Source organism: Erinaceus europaeus, chromosome 13 (genome assembly GCF_950295315.1).
Source record: "Erinaceus europaeus chromosome 13, mEriEur2.1, whole genome shotgun sequence".
NCBI classification, from domain to species: domain Eukaryota; kingdom Metazoa; phylum Chordata; class Mammalia; order Eulipotyphla; family Erinaceidae; genus Erinaceus; species Erinaceus europaeus.
This window is the reverse complement of record NC_080174.1, coordinates 96309613-96327623: the sequence shown is the minus strand read 5'-3', so window position 1 is coordinate 96327623 and position 18011 is coordinate 96309613. Positions and strand designations below refer to the sequence as shown.

General features: G+C 57.9%; 1 protein-coding gene across 5 annotated transcripts in view; it reads left to right on the top strand.

The window, feature by feature from the left end:
- The window catches only part of DISP3 (dispatched RND transporter family member 3), a 60382-nt gene that overhangs the window by 37252 nt on the left and 5119 nt on the right, over positions 1–18011 (top strand). For 4 of the 5 annotated variants that reach the window (XM_007533543.3, XM_060170905.1, XM_060170904.1 and 1 more), the window contains 12 exons: positions 305–465; positions 3193–3332; positions 5482–5630; positions 5788–5949; positions 6779–6940; positions 10496–10609; positions 11148–11284; positions 12220–12404; positions 15533–15663; positions 15745–15917; positions 16907–17033; positions 17420–17565. In XM_007533543.3, coding sequence (XP_007533605.1) covers positions 305–465; positions 3193–3332; positions 5482–5630; positions 5788–5949; positions 6779–6940; positions 10496–10609; positions 11148–11284; positions 12220–12404; positions 15533–15663; positions 15745–15917; positions 16907–17033; positions 17420–17565 — 1787 coding nt within the window. The remainder of the gene's footprint in view (positions 1–304; positions 466–3192; positions 3333–5481; positions 5631–5787; positions 5950–6778; positions 6941–10495; positions 10610–11147; positions 11285–12219; positions 12405–15532; positions 15664–15744; positions 15918–16906; positions 17034–17419; positions 17566–18011) is intronic. The other variant, XM_060170906.1, reaches the window with a different exon arrangement.

The following is an 18011-nucleotide window of genomic DNA, read 5'->3' as shown; positions in this document are numbered from 1 at the left end:
AGATCCCCTCTTAGCACCCCCCATATGGGGGGGGCAGGAAGTCGTGGTGGGTGGGCCCCCAGAGGGCTGCAGCATGGAGGGCAGAGCAGACAGGAGGAGGAAGGTGGCAGGAAATGGCCAAGGTCTGAGGAGGGCCAGGTGGGTCTGGGAGTGGAGGAGGCGGGGCTGGGTCCTGGGCTGAGGAGCCAGTCAGACTGGGCCACAGGGGACCTGAACTCCCAGGAGGCTGGGGCGGGTCTGCAGCCGCAGAGTGCTGACCCCCAGCCGCCCGACCGCCTGCCCGCCCACCTGGACTCTGCCGCAGGCGTGGACGACGTCTTTGTGTTCGTCAACACATACCGCCAGGCCGCCCACCTGGAGGACCCCCAGCTCCGCATGATCCACACCATCCAGACGGCCGGCAAGGCCACCTTCTTCACCTCCCTGACGACGGCGGCCGCCTACGCGGCCAACGTCTTCTCGCAGGTGGGAGCCTCGTCCTCGACAGCCGGCCCCTGGCCTCCGGTCCCCACCTGCCCCTGCCCTGTGGTCACTGAGTCCCTAGCGTCTAGTCAAGGGCCTGTGACTCCTCTCTCTTGTGTTCCTCCCTCTCCCCCTCCTCCTCCCTCTCCTCCTCCCTCCTCCTCCCTCCCCCTCCTCTGCTCATCGCCAAGGCTTCCCCCACTCCAGGACGACTTTTCCAGATACTGAGACAGTGACAGAGGGGCAGCAAAGTGAGAGACAGAAGTGCCATCCAGTGTGGTGGGACCTGGTGTGGACCTGCGTCACAGACCTGGCAAAGCAGCGCACTGTCCCAGTGAGCTGTCCCATTGGCCCGCTAGCTCTTCCTATTATTGCTCCTGTGGGAAAGACTAGGGCATGCCCCACCTCAGTGACATACTGTTTGACTCTGTCTGTCTGTCTTGTGCTGTGGGGCTGGCATGCAGTGTCAAGGATCAACCCCGTGAGCCTGCAGGGTCCGGGCTCCATCGCCGAGCCTCCCCCCCCCAGCCCCCTGGGATTCTAAGTGAAACGAGGCCTTGGCAGTGAATGGTAGGCAGAGGCTTAGTGGACAAAGCTCGGGACTTGTCCACCTGACACCCCAGGTCCTCTTCCCCCTCCTCCTGCTCCTTTTTCTTCGTTTCAATACGTAGTCCAAGATTGTTGTTACTGTTTCAAAAGTGAGAGATGACTCCCATCTCTTCTCAAGTATGGATGGTGCCCACACTCACACATGCCAGCCTGGGCTCTGCCCACTGAGCCATCTCAGGCAGCCAGGCCCCAGAGGCTCCCACCGCTCTCCTCCATGACGTAAATGAAGATGAGCAAGCCGGCGGGGACTTAACCGGGCAGCATTCTCATGGTCACTCGTGAGTAGGAGTCTGGCCTCTGCCCTGAGGGATCCTGGGCTGTTTCTAGTGTTAGGTTTGCAAATTTATGGAAGCACCAAGAAACTGGGATGATGTAAGAAACAAAGAGCCTTTATTGAAGCAAGCTTAAGCCTGGGCTACATGCACTTCCCAATAGCCCCGAAGAGACACAGACAGTCTGTTTATCCACATCAGGAGGAGGAACTTGGGGGGTCATTTAAAGTTCAGACCTGTTTGTCAGGGAATTTGACCACAGTCCCTGGCAGTTTTTGTCAGTTAAGCAAATTTTGCGTTTCAGAGCTATCATGACCTCCGTTTACAGAACTACTGCTGATAAGTAGAAACGTTGAGACTAGTTTTTCAAGGGTAAAGTGCAGCTGTACTGCATCTGCGACTACTAAGTTTTAATATGGAGGGGAGTTTAAGGACAATATGGAGTAATAGTGGCCCTCCCACTAGGACTCTTTATTTTTCTACCTGAAGACCCATTAGTCACAGAAAGACAATCAGTGTCCCAAATGTCCTCCTGCAGAGAGGTGCTCAGATAGGTGCAGTGATTTCCTGGGAGACGGGGCCCTGGTCCAGGCTCCTCCCGCCAGCTTCAAGGCAGTGTCCTCCTGCCTTCCCCTCACAGCTCTGTGCTCCACAGGGCCACCTGTGCTGGGGCTGGTCCCTGCTGCTGACAGCCTGACGGCTAGGGTCTGATGACACCTGGTTTGCTTTGGTAGAAATGGAGATGGCAGAGAGGAAGAGAGAGAGAGACCACAAGGCCAAAGCCACCTTCCTTGTGGTGGGTGCTGTGCTCAGCCTGGGCCTTGCCCGGGGCAAGGCGGCAACTGTCCAGATGAGCTCTGCCGCCACCCCAGGTCTGTGAGACGAGCCACCGTGTGCCCTGCAGCCACCCCAACCCCCTGGAGGCCTCTGTCCAGGGGCAAGACAGCGGCATGCCCTGTGGAGCACGTCGCCATGCACAGGGACCTAAGTTCAAGCCCCCGGGATCCACCTGTGGGGGAAAGCTTCTGAGGTAGTGGGACAGTGTTGCAGGTCTGTCTGTCCCTCTGTCCCTCCCTGCCTCCCCTCCTGATCACTCCTCTTTTGTGCCCCCTCCCCACCAAAGAAAAGGGGAGAAGTGGCTGTCGGGAGCTGTGGCAGCATTGTGAAGCCTCACAGTCCCATCCACAGCAACCCTGGTGGCGGAAAGAAAAGAAAGAGGGAGGAGGAAGCCACATCTAGAGAGCAGGCAGAACTAGGTCCAGGTGCCCGGTGTGCCGTTCCCCACTGCAGACAGGTGCTGCTCGGCCTCACCCCCAGAGCCTCACTTCTCCTGCCTGCTTTATTCACGTAGTGCACAGAGACACAGACTGAGGAGAGGGGAGGTGGAGAGGGTGACAGACCGCTGTGAAGTTCTCCCCTGCAGGTGGGGACCGGGGGCTCGAACCCCGGGGCCTTGCTCCCTGTAGTGTGTGTGCTTCACCAGGTGCGCCACCACCTGGGACAAGGGAGGATTGTGATGATGTTGTCAGTGTCCCTCTGTGATCCCCCACTTCTGGGGACGCCTACTGTGCCCGTTCCCATCAGAAGTCGCGTTCGCTCTCTGGCCCTCACAGGCACGTGGTCTGGCCTAAGAGGATGTGATGTCTTGCTCTGCCCTATGTCACCTCCGGTGGCAGTTGGGACACTTGCTCTGCCCCGGCCACAGTGCCAGTAGAGACAGGAGTCTTGCCTTCTGATGGCCTCCCCCTGCCCCAGGCCAGGAGTGGCCTGGGGTCCTGAGTGCCTGGCTACAGCGTCCTGCCAGCCTGCAGACCTGACCAGCTTCCCTCCTGTCTCCCCCTCCCCCCAGATCCCAGCGGTCCACGACTTCGGACTCTTCATGTCACTCATCGTGTCCTGCTGCTGGCTTGCCGTGCTGTTCACCATGCCAGCTGCCCTGGGCATCTGGAGCCTCTACATGGCACCTCTGGAGGGCGCCTGCCAGAGCAGGTGGGCCAGGCGGACGGGGCAGGGCCCCCACACCCAGGAGGGCACTCAGCACCCCACCCCACCCCGTCTTCCAGACTTCCAGGTGTTTGTTTCTTTGTTTTCCTACAAGGTCACTGCTCAGCTCTGGCTTATGGTGGTGTGGGGGTGTTGAACCTGGAACTATGGAGCCTCGGGCAGGAGAGTCTTTTTGCATCACCACTATGCTGTCTCCCTGCTCACCTCATAATTCTTTATGTTTTTAAGTTGTTGGTTTTTTTTTGCATTACCTTTTTTTATTGGAAAGAGACAGCCAGAAATCATGGGGGTAGGGGTGATAGAGGGAGAGAAATAGAGACACCAGCAACCCTGCTTAACCACTCACAAAGCTTTTCCCCTAAGGTAAGGGCTGGGGGCTCGAACCCCGGTCCTTGCACACTGTAACGTGCACTTAGCCAGGTGTGCCCCCACCCAACCCCTCACATTATTCTTTTTTTTAAAATATTTTATTTATTTTATTTTAGTGAGAGAAATACAGAGGGAAAGATACAGAGAAAGACCAGAGCCCTGCTCAACTTTGACTGATGGTGGTGCTGGGGATTAAATCTGGTACCTCAGAGCTTCAGGCAGGAAAGACTTTGCAGAACCATGATGTTGCCTCCCTAGCCATCACCCCCCCCCACCCCATAACTCTTAGCCAAGCCCCTCTGTACATCCAGTGCTAAGCCGGCTATGACTGGGAGGAAAGGAAGGAGGAGACTGGGGTGGGGAGCCTTTCTCCTGCCAAGGGCCATGCGGATATTTATAGCTTCATTCACGCTGTACACAATTATCAACTTAAATATGAGCAATTACTGTTGCTCTGGAAAAGGCCCTGGGATTTATTGAATTTCTGGCCCCGCCTGCAGCTGCCTTGGCAGAACCAGACCAAGTGATTTCCAGGCTGCAGAGAGCCGGCAGGCTGGACACTGCTGCCCCCGTCTGCCGCCCCATCTCCCTGTCTCTGCATGCTAGAGGTGGGGACAGTGTTTCCACACAAGGAGTGGCCTTCCTTGCTGCCCCCTGCCCCTCCCTGCCCCCCAAGCTTCTGGTAACTGGCTGCTTGTATTTTGTCTGTTTTACAGGGGAAACTGAGGCCTGTGGAAGTTGAGCCCCCTTCTCTAGTTCCCTGTCGTAGGCAGTAGAGTGAGGGTGGAAAACTGATAGCATCAGATTCTAGCTCCTTGGCCCCTAGAGACCATGCTATGTGCCCTCTTGGCAGAGAAGCTCCATAGAAATGCCTTGGCCACGTGTAGGGGCTGCTGCTGGAAGTCGGGGGCTAGGGGAGAGAGGGTGCCCTGGAGACAGCCGGGAGTGAATCAAGGGAACCTCGCCTGGGGGTGGGGAGCCGCTGGGGTTGGGGAGACGGAGGAATTGTTGGGGGCGGGGGAGGGCCTGGACTTGAGGTGGACCCCACAAAGACATGGTTGTGGGGCCTGTGGTGATGGCCCCCAGCCCGACCAGCCTCAATGAGTGGAGGAGGAGCGGGATAGACCCGAGAACCCAGCAAAGAGCTCAGATTCTGGCCTGGGGTGGATGCTGCCACTTCCTCTTCTGGGCTCCTGTCAGGGGCGGTGCAGGGTAGGAAGGGGTGCAGGTCCCGTCGCTGCACACACTGTGGACACACATTTGACTGCTTCAGGGCGCCTGTGCTGTGACACACAAGTAAAGTGTGTCAGTGAGAACATCTCACTTTTGTTGTTAGTGATTTAATGATGATCAACAAGACTGCAGCAGGTGGGTGCTTTCTGCCTGGGCTGCTCTCACCTCATCTCCCCCAGGACTCCAGCTCTGCACCCTGCCCTGCCCTGTCCTGCCCACCTCCTCCCTCCTGGCATCAGAACCTGGGGAGACACACCTCCATAGCTTTGGTCCCTGGGTGCATGGTGGCCAAGCGGCGTCATTTCTTTTCTCTGAGTAATGCCTGCTGCCACCATTTGTCACCACAGAGGAGAGTGACACCTGCGGGCACTCATACAGAATCCTCAACCCTGACGGGTGTGCCAGTGGCCCAGGGAAGGGTATGGGCAGCAGTGTGGCACCCAGGTCCACGTGATGGCCTCGGCCCACCTTCCCTGGCCGTCCGGCACCCGGGCATTCACTCTCCCCCCACCCTGCCCCACTCTCTCAACAGCTGCCACCAGAAGTGTGGGCACAAGAGCTCCCTGCACTTCCCAGGGGATGTGTTTGCCGGTCCTGAGCGGGCAGGGGACAGCCCCCCCCAGGGCCCCCTGCCCTACCTGGACGATGACATCCCTCTACTGAATGTGGAAGAGGAGCCAGGTGGGACCCAGGGCCCCTGAGGAGATGTGGGGGGCAGACCAGACTTGTGGTGGGGCCCCACCCAGTGCTTGGATCTTGCTGGGGAAGTTGGGGAGCAGGCTGAGCCCGGGCCCAGATCCAGACCAGGTCTCTGATGGGCCTCTCTCTGTGCTGGCAGTGTCCCTGGAGATGGGAGATGTGTCCCTGGCCTCTGTGCCCCCGGAGCACCTGATGCCAGGCCCCGACGGGGGCAGCAGGGGGCAGCTCATAGCTCAGCTGCAGGAGCTGCTGCACCACTGGGTCCTATGGTCGGTCGTCAAGAGCCGCTGGGTGATTGTGGGTGAGTGGCTCCCCACCCCACCTCCCCCATAGCTGAGTGCAGGGGATCGAACCCCCAAAGAGCAGCTTGGCATCGGTAAACCACCAGCTTGCGCACATGAGCTGGCCTGAGAGAAAAGACCCAGACTCCTGCTCTCGGCCTCTGCAGCCACGTCAGGGCCTCAGTGCACTCAGTTCATCCGGTGTTTGCTGGGCAGCGGCTATGCCTGTGTGGGGTGGCCCCAGCGGACAGCAAGGACGTGCCTCCTGTGGGCAGGGACACTGGAGTGTGTCTGAGTAGAATGGAGGAAGAGCAGGGCAGCTGCTGAACTCAGCATCTTGGAAGACTGCCTGGAGGTGGGAGTGCCTAGGTTGAAACTCAGAGAATGTAATGGCATGTCCCCTGCACCACTGCAAGCCAGAGCTGAGCAGTGCTCTGGTTAAAAAAGAAGAAGAATGGCCCCCAGCCTCCTCCCTGTGGTAGCTGTCACTGACCGAGTGCTGGTCACCAGTGGGTTTGCCCCACTGGGCTACTGGGCTGCTTTGTCATGGTGGCTGCCTGAGCCTCAGCTTCTCACACCACTAAGGATCAGAACAGTCAGGGTCCAGCAGTGCCCCTAAGCTGTGTGGTAAAGGGGGCTGTGTGGTTCTCTACAAATGCCAAGTGGGGCTGCTTCCTGTGCCGGAATGTGAGGCCCCCCCCATGGGTAACAGCCACTTCCTACCCTGGAGGACGGCTCCTTGCAGGCTCGGCCCACTGACTTCTGGGTCCCCTCAGGTTCTGGGGCCTCAGCTGGGACTGTGCCCTGGCCCCACCCCCGCCCTGCCCACTTCGTGTCTTTCCCTCCCAGGGCTCTTTGTCACCACCCTCGTCCTGTCGCTGGTGTTTGCCAGCCGCCTCCGGCCCGCCAGTAGGGCACCTCTGCTCTTCCGGCCCGACACCAACATCCAGGTGCTGCTAGACCTCAAGTACAACCTGAGCGCCGAGGGCATCTCCTGTATCACCTGTTCAGGTGAGGCTTCCCAGCCACGCCGTCCCCTCAGCTCACTGGGCACCCAGGTCTCCAGCTGCCACCCCCTAGCCCACTCCCAGTCGCCCAGCTCTCCCAGACTGCCGGCCTGAGAGGAAAGGCCCCGACTCCCGCTCTCGGCCTCTGCAGCCACGTCGGGGCCTCAGTGCGCTCAGTTCACCAGGTGTTTGCTGGGCAGCGGCTATGCCTGTGTGGGGTGGCCCCAGCGGACAGCAAGGACGCGCTTCCTGGGGCCAGGGACACCGGAATGGGTCTGAGTAGAATGGAGGAAGAGCAGGGCAGCTGCTGAACTCAGCATCCTGGAAGACTGCCTGGAGGTGGAGTGCCTAGGTTGAAACTCAGAGAATATAATTGAGTTCACCAGACTGGGAGAGGACAGAAGGGAAGAAGTGAACTTGTTTTTTTTTTCTTTTCTGATTTGTTTTTTTATTGGGGAATTAATGTTTTACATTCAACAGTAAGTACAATAGTTTGTACATGCATTAACATTCCCCAGTTTCCCATTTAACAAGACAACCCCCACTAGGTCCTCTGAATCCTTCTTGGACCTGTATTCTCCCCACCCACCCACCCACCCCAGAGTCTTTTACTTTGGTGGGATACGCCAATTCCAGTTCAGGTTCTACTTGTGCTTTCTTTTCTGATTTTGTTTTTCAACTTCGTCCTGAGAGTGAGATCATCCGATATTCATCCTTCTGTTTCTGACTTATTCACTCAACATGATTTTTCCAAGGTCCATCCAAGATTGGCTGAAAACGGTGAAGTCACCATTTTTTATAGCTGAGTAGTATTCCATTGTGTATATATACCACAGCTTGCTCAGCCACTCATCTGTTGTTGGACACCTGGGTTGCTTCCAGGTTTGGGCTATTACAAATTGTGCTGCCAAGAACATATGTGTACACATATCTTTTTGGATGGATGTGTTGTGTTCCTTAGGATATATCCCCAGGAGAGGAATTGCAGCATCATAGGGTAGGTCCATTTCTAGCCTTCTGAGAGTTCTCCAGACTTCTACACAGAGGTTGGACCAATTGACATTCCCACCAGCAGTGTAAGAGGGTTCCTTTGACCCCACACCCTCTCCAGCATTTGCTGCTATTACCTTTTCTGATGTATGACATTCTCACAGGAGTGAAGTGGTATCTCATTGTTGTCTTTATTTGTATTTCTCTGACAATCAGAGACTTGGAGCATTTTTTCATGTGTTTCTCGGCCATTTGGATCTCTTCTGTGGTGAATATTCTGTCCATGTCCTCCCTCCATTTTTGGATGGGGTTATTTGTTGTCTTGTTGTTGAGTTTGGCAAGCTCTTTATATATGTTGGTTATTAAACTCTTGTCTGATGTATGGCATGTAAAGATAGAAGTGAACTTCTTGGAGGGGACAGAAGAGTCTCTTAGAGGGGAGTGACAGGTGAGCCACGGGTTCAGGTGGTGGCGCAGCTGGTTGAGCGCACATGTTACATCATGCAAGGACCTGAATTCAAGCCCCTGGTCCCCACCTGCAGGAAAGAAGCTTCACGAGTAGTGAAACAGGGCTGCAGTTGTCTCCTTGTCTCCCTCCCTCTTTATCTCCCCTTCCTCTCAATTTGTGGCTGTCTCTACCCAATAAACAAGTGAAGATAAAACAAACAGAGGGGCCAGACCCCGATTGGGGTTGAGAGCAGCAGTTGCAGGAGCTGAGTTGCCTGGAAGGGCTGCCCCCGCCCCTGCTGCTGGGGGCTGGTGAGGCATCTGGGTTTCTCCCAGGTGTTGCTGGGTCGCTGGAAGCAGAGTATGGCTGTGGCTAGTCCCCGGGGATGTGGGCTGAAAGGTCGAGTGGAAGATGAGTGTGGGGCCTGGGGCAGTACGGCCTGCCGTGGCACTGCTGGTGGCCTGGAGTAGCCCGAGGATCTCAGGAGGTGGGAAGCGGAGGGCTTGAGTAAGGGTCCCTGAGCAAGGAGGCGTGAGCAAGCTGTCCCCTGCCGTAGAGATCACCTGGTCCGGGCCCTCATTTCAGGAGGTGAAGATTGCTGGGGGTCAGGGCAGGCCTAAAGTAGGAAACCCAGTGAGTGAGAAGCAGCTGGGCCGAGCTCCTCCAGCTCCGAGGAGCAGAGCCACAGATGCACTAATTGCCTCCGTTTAATGAGGGCCGCGCAGATTAACCCACCTTCCCCTTGGTATTGGTCACGGCCAAGTGTGTGGTGATCACTGCAGCTCCATGAGGGCCACGGTCGCTGCACCCCTGCTCAGGTGCAGAAAGCCCCCCTCCCCAGTGGCCTGTGCGCAGAAGTCCTGTTCCCTTAGGACACACTCAGGGACGGGCCCCAGGCCCCAGGTCCCCGGCACTATCTTGGAGGGAGACTTCTCAGGACCCCAGTCAGAGTCTGGCGTCTCTCATCACTGATCTGCTTCCTGAGAGGTCTCTGTACTGCTGCAGGAACCCCACCACCTTGTTTTCTTCTCTGTGGTGTTAGTGATCCTAATGGCCCCCAGAGGTATTTTCATTGTCACAGCTCCGATGAAGACAGCCAAGGGGAGGGCAAGGAGTTCACTTTATTAAGCCGGAGGCTTGGCACCTGAGTGAGCAGACTGCCAGCCATTGGCTGTTTGTTGGCTCTGCAGAGGGGGCATGGCCATCAGGATCACAGCGCAAATGGATTGGACAAAAGCAGATGTGGCAGGAACAGTCAGGGGCTTGGGGACGGGAAGTGGAGCCCCCCACACACACACACAAACAGGACAGTTCCCTTTCAGCCTCCAGGGCTTCAGGCCTGGGGCCCCCACAAACCCTAACCCTAACCCTGCAGGTGGGGGTCAGGGACTTGAACCTGGGTCCTTGCACACTGTAATGTGTGCGCTTAACTAGGTGTGCCACTGCCTGCCCCCTCCTGTTTGTCTTATTTTGTCATCTCTGGGGCTTCATCACTCGGGACCAACTTTTCAGATGGAAAGACAAGAGAGGCAGAGGGAGAGAAGAGATGATACCCAGTGTGGGGACGTCCTGCAGTGTGGTGGAGACCGGCCCGGCCCTGGGTCACACACATGGCAGAACAGGTGTGCCACCCCGGCATGCTGTCTCACTGGCCCATGTGTCATTTTAGTGACCATTGATTGAGCATTTGTGCTGAACCAGACACACTGCTAACTGAGTCTCCCACATCATCTTCCCCTCACTTCCCCCGCCCCATGCCAAGGAGGCAGCTGCTGAGGCCTAGAACCTGGTGGTCTCTAAGGCCTGGACACCCCTTCATGCCTCAGGTTCCACATGGTTCAGAGAGATAGGCCAAGTCTACTGAGGATGGGTAGGGGGAGTTTTTAGTATCTTTTCAGGCCAGGGCTTTGGCTTAAGATCTATGTAAAGTCAACATTTGGTGCTTTTTATTTTTCAGTTTCATCTAGTTTCTTTCACACCCCTGACCCCACATACACACACACACACAACCCAGAAAGTGAAGGGTACAGAGCCTATGTCCCTGGGGCTAAAAGACCCCAGCACTGCCCCTTGCCCGAGACCAGCCCTAGAGTTGCCCCGCTGACAGTGAGGTGGGGACAGGTCTCTTCCAGGAGAAGCCACACAGCGTCCAGAACAACATCCACACATCCCTGGAGAGGCGGAGACACAGCCCAGGAGTGTCCTGGACCAGCCGGCCAGAGCCCACCCTGCGGGGTCAGTGCTGGCCGGGCTGGGGAGTTGGGTGGTGCTTCCTGGTGATTGTGCGCTGGGGTGGTGGGGCCAGGTCCAGCTGACTTTCCAGGGAGAAGCAGAGGCTGTGTTCTTGGGGAGCCCTGCTACAGGGGTGAACTCAGGGTCCCCTGGGTTCTTAAGAAGGGGTGGTGGCACTCCTGTCTGTCAACCCCCTCTGGCCTGTGGCACCCTGTGCCTAGTCTGAGTGGGGCAGACGTATCCCAGCTTGCTGGGCCAGGCCTCCGCCAGGTTTGGCAGTGGGACATGAATATTGAGAGCCCACCTCTCCTGCTGCGGGCACTTCCTGTGGTCCTTGTCACCTCTCCACTATCATCATGACCGGCACCACCCTCACCATCCACACCACACTCCCTGTCACCTGCATGCTTCTGCCGTCCTGCCATGGCCTTTCCCACGCCCCCTGGTGTCCCTCACCGCCTGTCCCACCTCCCAGACGCTCAGGGCTCAGCCCCAGTCTGCAGAGCAGAGGTCTCTGAGGTGGCCATCCTGTGTTGCACAGACACCCCGGGGACCGTGTACATCTCCCAGGTGAAGGCCCGGGGCCACGCAGCTGTCTACAGGTTTGCACTCAACACCAGCCTGCCCGTGCCTTGGCAGACCGTGTCCCCAGGGGATGGGGACGTGCCCTCCTTCCAGGTGAGCCTGGGCCGCCGGGGAATGAGCTTCCATACCGGGTGGGGCCCCATCGCCACGCCACCTCGTAGGAGTGGGAGCAGGGACCTCGATGCAGCCACTGCTGGCAGAGGAAGACCCCTCCCGCTGATCCAGGGCCAGCCAGACCTGGGTTCGAGCTCTGGCTCAGCCGCCTGTAGTCTGCGGTTCCACCCCCTCAGAGGTTCTGTCTCTTCTGTGAGACCCGAGCACGCAGGGTGGGGCCTGGGCTGTGGAATCGGGGTACTAAGAGCTCAGCAAGTGGCTGCCATCGATGCCCTCAGAGGCCCGGGAAACCACGGTTCAGCAGGATAACTCATGGTGACGGCACGTCTTTGGGCAACTCCCCCGACAGTACATGAGATAAGATGATGGATTCATCTGCTGGCAGTCCCTCCCAGCCCCCCATCCCCCACCCCCAAAGGCCCTGCCATGGTCAGCCTGGCCTCTGAAGCCCCATCAGGAGTCGTGTGTGTGACCTGCCACACCTTTAGGGCACAGTCACGTGTTGGCTCAGTTCACTCTGGGTTTCTGTGGACATTTCCCCCTGAGGGGCCATCTCAGGTGTTTCCCACAGGCTCCACCACCAGGCTGCTTGGTTCATGGCCCATGGGGTCTGAAGCCGTTGAATCTGCAGCCCCTGGGGGTGGCCTCATGCCAACCCACGCCTATCCCTGCATCCCAGCCCGGGCACAGCGCAGCTGCTCAGCTAGGAGGGACTGAAAGTCAGACAAGGAAGAGTGTCCACCTCATCTCCACCTCAAACCCAGGCCTCCCGAGCCTCCACCCAGAGCTCGATCACTCTCTCTCCCCCTGCCACTCCAGGGTCCAGGGAACAGGGGACAGGGTGGGGCAGCGCGGCCCAGGCCCCGGCAGCCTCCCCGAGTCACATGTCTTGTCTCTGTCGATCCACTGCTTAGGTGTATAGAGCGCCTTTTGGTAACTTCACCAGGAAGCTGACCGCTTGTATGTCTACAGTAGGGCTGCTCCAGGCGGCGAGCCCCGCCCGCAGGTGGATGCTGACGACCTTGGCCTGTGATGCCAAGCGGGGCTGGAAGCTTGACTTCAGCTTCTACGTGGCCACCAAGGAGCAGCAGCACAGCCGGTAACAGCCTCTCAGGCCCATGAGCCAGCTTCCACCAGCCTAGCCCAACACGCCCGCAGACACACACACACACACACACACACGTGTATACACACACACACACACACACACACACAGGGTTGGGGGCAGAGTTCTCTGTAAGCCTGGGCCATGGGGGCTGCTGGAGGGGGACAGACCTGGATGGGCCCCCGTCACTCTGGCAGGCAGTTCCCACCTCAGCGTCTGTACTTCATCCCGCCCCCCACCACCACCTAGAATATTCTTTCCCAGCTCCTGTGTAGCCCACGGCTCCAGGTCCAATTCCTGGTGCCGTGTATGCCCAAGTGGCATTCAGCCAAATTGCTCGTGTGACACTATCTCCTGTGACATTTTTTCTTTTAAGAAGCTAGGGCTCTGCGCAGACCTCACTTGCTAAGAAGGAAGGGTGTCCCTGGCCTTGTCCCCCACCCCAACCATCTGCAGTAGCCACAACCCGGTGGTCGCCCTCCCTTACACCCCTGCACCCCGTCCCTGCTGACACGTGTCCACCTTCCACTTCATTTAACTGGTTTCCTGGAGGCCCCGTGCCTCATGCACTGATGGCTCCGTTGTTTTTGGAACCCCCCCCCAATTTCTTTCAGCTTTGGGGTAGAGTGAGAGATGCAGACAGGGAGAGACCGCAGCGCTGCTGGCCCTGCTGTGGGGCATCCTCGGGGCTGCATTCCCTCCCATCTTACCGCCCCCATGTTATTTTTTTCCTTATTTTGCCTCCAGGGCTTTTGCCGGGGCTTGCTGAGGGAACCAGAAATCTGTCACTGCTGTGACCATCTTTACCTTTTTTCAAAAAAAAAGTTTTGACTTTTCATTAATAGTTTGTTTCAAGATTGTAAGGTTACAGTGCATGGGTCCACACCACACCTACCACCAACACTGTGTCCCCCACCTTTCCCCCCATTTTATTTGACAGGACAGGGAGAGACTGAGAAAGAGGGGAGTGGGAGATGGACAGATAGGGAGGGTGAGAGATCACTCGTGAAGTTTCCCCACTGCAGGTGGGGAGCTGGGGCTCGAACCCAGGTCCTTGTACTTAGTACTGGCGCCTCATGCTCTGCTTTCATGCCCACCTTCACTCCCACTCCTGGGCCCCCCTCCCATTACCACCTGCTTCCCTACTAGCAGGCTTCCTGCCTGGCCTGAAGTAGCCACCCCTCAGTTCAGTGAACAACTTGGCCTGGGGCTCTCAGCCTGTGCGAGAGGGAGCTGTGTTCTGGCGGGAGCCTTCATTGGTGCCTTGAGTCAGTCAAAGGTCTGCTCTGACCTGCTTGTCCACTTAGCAGAGATGAGCACTGCCTCAAGCTGGCACTGTGCTTTGCTGGGGACAGAGAGCTCCTCAAGGCAGATGTGGCTCCAGCAGCCACCTCGCAGAGACCAGGAGCTAACCAGTCAGCTACAGTGTCTTTATGACTCTCAGGAATGCTCTAAGAGGAAAGAAGGGCCAGCTCCGGAGCAGTGTGGGGCAGTAGGCAGTGACACAGGACCACGCTTTTGGCGTGCAGTGCCCGAGTGGGGCAGGGAGGGGTGCAGCGTAGACACCCAGAGATGCCAGAAGGGACCCCTGGGCCCTGCACCTGGCACACACTGGCAGCAGTGGAGGGGTCATCTGCCTGCCGGCCTGGAGCCTCCCTGGCGTCCTCTGCTCACGCACAGCAGTGGCGCCTGTGTGACCAGGACCCGGTCTCCTGCTGCAGACTGTCAGAAGGATATGCACATAACTGTGTGAAAGGTGACCCCAGAGTCTAGGAAGGACCTTAATCTACAAGTCTGTTGGTGAGCAAAGCTGCTTGAGCAACCCCTTCTTCAGATAGTCAGACTCCTGAGGCTCTGAGGGGGTCGTGGAGTTCACCCCTTTGTGAACCCTGGCACCCCACTGGGTGACAGTTTGAAAACTGCTGGTCTCGGGGACCAGGCAGTGGTGCACATAGTACTAAGCACAAGGACCTCCGCAAGGACTAGGGTTCGATGCCCCAGATCCCCACCTGCAGGGGGGATATTTCACAAGTGGTGAAGCAGGTCTGCAGGTGTCTCTCTCTTTCTCTCTCTCTCTATCTCCCCCTCCTCTCAATTTCTCTCTGTCCTGTCCAATAAAAAGGAAGAAATGGCCGCAGGAGCAGTGGATTTGTAGTGCTGACACCTAGCCCCAGAGAGAACCCTGGAGGCAAAGAAGGAAGGAAGGAAGGAAGGAAGGAAGGAAGGAAGGAAGGAAGGAAGGAAGGAAGGAAGGGGAGAAAAGAAAAAAGCTGATCTCTTGGGGCACCTGCTTTGCCATGTGCATGACCCAGTTTGAGCCTCCTGGCACATCACATGAGAACACTGACTCTGGAAGGAACTTCCATGTCCTAGTGTCTGTCTGTCTGTCTGTCTGTCTGTCTGTCTCTATCTGGAAAAGCCAGCCTGGCTTGGTGAAGCCCCAGTGATGATAAGAGAAAGGGAAGTCTGCTCTTGAGTGATGGACAGTCCACATCTGATTCAGCACATGCTGCCCTGAACCCCTACGCCCCACCTGCAAGGGGGGACTTTAAGCAGTGAAGCAGTGCTCTCTCCCTCCCTACCACCCTGACCCCTCTCAGTTTCTGTCTGTCCTGTCAAATAATGAAAAAAAGCAAAGAGAAAGAAAACTGCTCTCTTCCACCCCTCCTGCAAGACCCAGAACAGACACACAGAAGGGAAAGCCTTGACCAGGTGCAGGGCCCCAGCAGCTATAGGACTGGAACCCACAACCTGAACTGAGGCCAAACTCAGTGCTGAAGAAACTCAGCCATGCCCACACCCTTTCTGCCTCTGCGTGTGGCCTGCCCTGGTTTGTGGCCTCAGCCCTGTTAGTCCTATGGCCTCAGCCCTGGTTAGTGGCCTCAGTCCTGGTTAGTGGCCTCAGCCCTAGTTAGTGGCCTCAGCCCTGTTAGTCCTATGGCCTCAGCCCTGGTTAGTGGCCTCAACCCTGGTTAGTGGCCTCAGTCCTGGTTAGTGGCCTCAACCCTGGTTAGTGGCCTCAGTCCTGGTTAGTGGCCTCAGCCCTAGTTAGTGGCCTCAGCCCTGGTTAGTGGCCTCAGTCCTGGTTAGTGGCCTCAGCCCTGGCCTCCCTGCCTCCACAGGAAGTTGTACTTTGCACAATCCCACAAGCCTCCCTTCCAGGGGCGCATTTGTGTAGGCCCCCCCGGCTGCCAGCTGAGCTCCAGCCCTGACGGACCAACCAAAGGCTCCTTTTACGTGCCCAGTGAGAAAGGTAATGTGCAGGCTCCACGGGGTCCTGGGAGGGCTGCCCACCCACCTCCACACCCCTGAACAGCTCTGGCGACCTCCACAGTGCCCAAGACCCGCCTCTCGGCCACCTTCGGCTTCAACCCCTGCATGAACACGGGCTGCGGGAAGCCAGCTGTGCGGCCGCTGGTGGACACGGGAGCCATGGTCTTCGTGGTCTTTGGCATTGTCGGCATCAACCGCACACAGCAGGTGGACAACCACGTCATCGGGGACCCGGTACGCAGGGCGGCGTTGGTGGCTGGAGGCCCACCACTTGATCCCCTGACAGGACCCCCTGTCCCCAGGCCCCTGGAGGCACCACCTCTCCTGAGGACTGAGCAGGATGGAGCTTTTGGAACTGCCCAGAAATCTGGGCTGGGACCAGTGTCCCTCTGCCATTTGGAGGGCTGCAGGGCAGTCACTCCTGGGCCGGCCGGCAGCAGCTCATTTGAACGGTGTGCTGCCTTGCCACGTATGCAGCCCGGCTTCAGGCCTGCCATCTAACACATTGGAGGAAGCGTTGGTGCTGTGATCTCTTGCACTCTTTGCAAAAGAAAGAGAGAGAGAGAGAAAGGAAGATACCAGTCCTGGCTGAAGATCTAGTTCACCGGGAGAGCATGTATCTCCCGTGCTGAGACCTAGTTTCCGTCCCTGGCAATCCCAAAACGAAAGCCCTCCCTGCCCCTTCTTCCTGCAGGATACCCGCCCTGTGCCTAGCACCCCGCGCCCCTCTTGGTGGCAGTCCCTCCACGGTGTGTCCCCTCCTGCTCGACATACTGGTATTCTGTCCAGACACAGGCAGTGGAAGGACGAGAGGCTGGCAGAGTGCTGTTGGGTCAGGCTGGGCAGTGGGCAAGGACAGTGGCTGTGTATGCTCCCACCGCCTGGAGAAACTGAGCCAGGAGGTGGTGGGAACAGGTGGGGGCAGGGGAGCTATGTCCGCTCAGTCTGGCCTGCGAATCTGCAGGTGTGGAGGGGAGAGTGGGGAGGGTGGTCATAAAACAGTAGCAGTTGGTAGTTGAGAGGGAGTGGAGAAAAGCAGGAAGCTTAGAGGGGCCCCCAAATCCCAGGGATTTGGGGTGGGAGCAGGCCGGGGCCAACTCTCATGGAGCCCTCGGGCAGCTTAGTCAGCACAGGAGCTGCCGGAAGTCATCCCTAGGGGCTAAGGCCCAGGACTGAGTTCCCAACTCGCTGAGTGGCCACACCCCCTCGTGTCTCTGGGAAAGGGCAGCGTCGTCTATGACAGCAGCTTTGACCTCTTCAAAGAACTCGGGCACCTGTGCAGGCTGTGCAAGGCCATCGCGGGGAACTCTGAGCTGGTGAAGCCGGGCGGCGCCCAGTGCCTGCCCTCAGGTTGGTGCAGGGGACCAGCTGAGGTGGGGAGGCCATGGGCTGAGGACAGGCACCTGGGGCACACACATGCATCTGTGCTGGACTGTGTCCACACCAGGCTGGTGTGTGAGTGTACGTCAGCCCAGAAGGGTCCAGACACATGGTGTGGACAAGTGTGTCTGCAGGAGGGGCCTTTTCTGAGTAGGGACGGGATCACGACACCATTCCAGGGCTCTTCAGAGAGGTCACCTGAGTGGTCATTTTCCACCCAGATGGCAAGTGGAGGTCGCATCTGCCCATGACATCACCAGGGTCCCACGCTGGCAGGGACGGGTGCACAGGTGGGCGGGGCCAGGGTTGGTGGTCTTCCTGGGCCAACACCCAGCCCCCGTCCCCTCTCCCTACAGGCTACAGCATCTCCTCCTTCCTGCAGATGCTACACCCCGAGTGCAAGGAGCTGCCCGAGCCCAACCTGCTCCCCGGGCAGCTGTCACACGGGGCGGTGGGCGTCAAGGAGGGCCGTGTGCAGTGGATCTCCATGGCCTTTGAGTCGGTGGGTGAGCGCCACATGGCGCAGAAGACTCCTTCCTTGGGTCACCCCGGTCACCCCTGGTCCCCAATGGCCCAGCCCAGATCAGAGCATGACTCTTTGGAGGGGGGTACCGGGGCTTGGAGAGAGGGATCTCCTTGTCTTAGGTCACAGGGCAGTGTGTGAGCCCTAGTGCTGAGCAGGCAGTCACACAGCCCTGCCCTTCCTAGCCCCACAGGCTGCCCCCCTCCCTCGCAGCCAGCCTGGTGCCTGCATGCTACAGCCCTGGGGCCGGGGGGTAGGTGGTGAGGGTTGCCAAATGCCCCCTAGTTCTAGCCCTGCTTAGGAATGCTCAACAACTGGGGCCAGCCCCCCTCCATATATATATATATACATATAATTTATTTGATAGAGACAGTAGAGAGGGGCAGAGATAAGAGAGGGAAAGAGAAGGAGCGAGACGTGTAGCC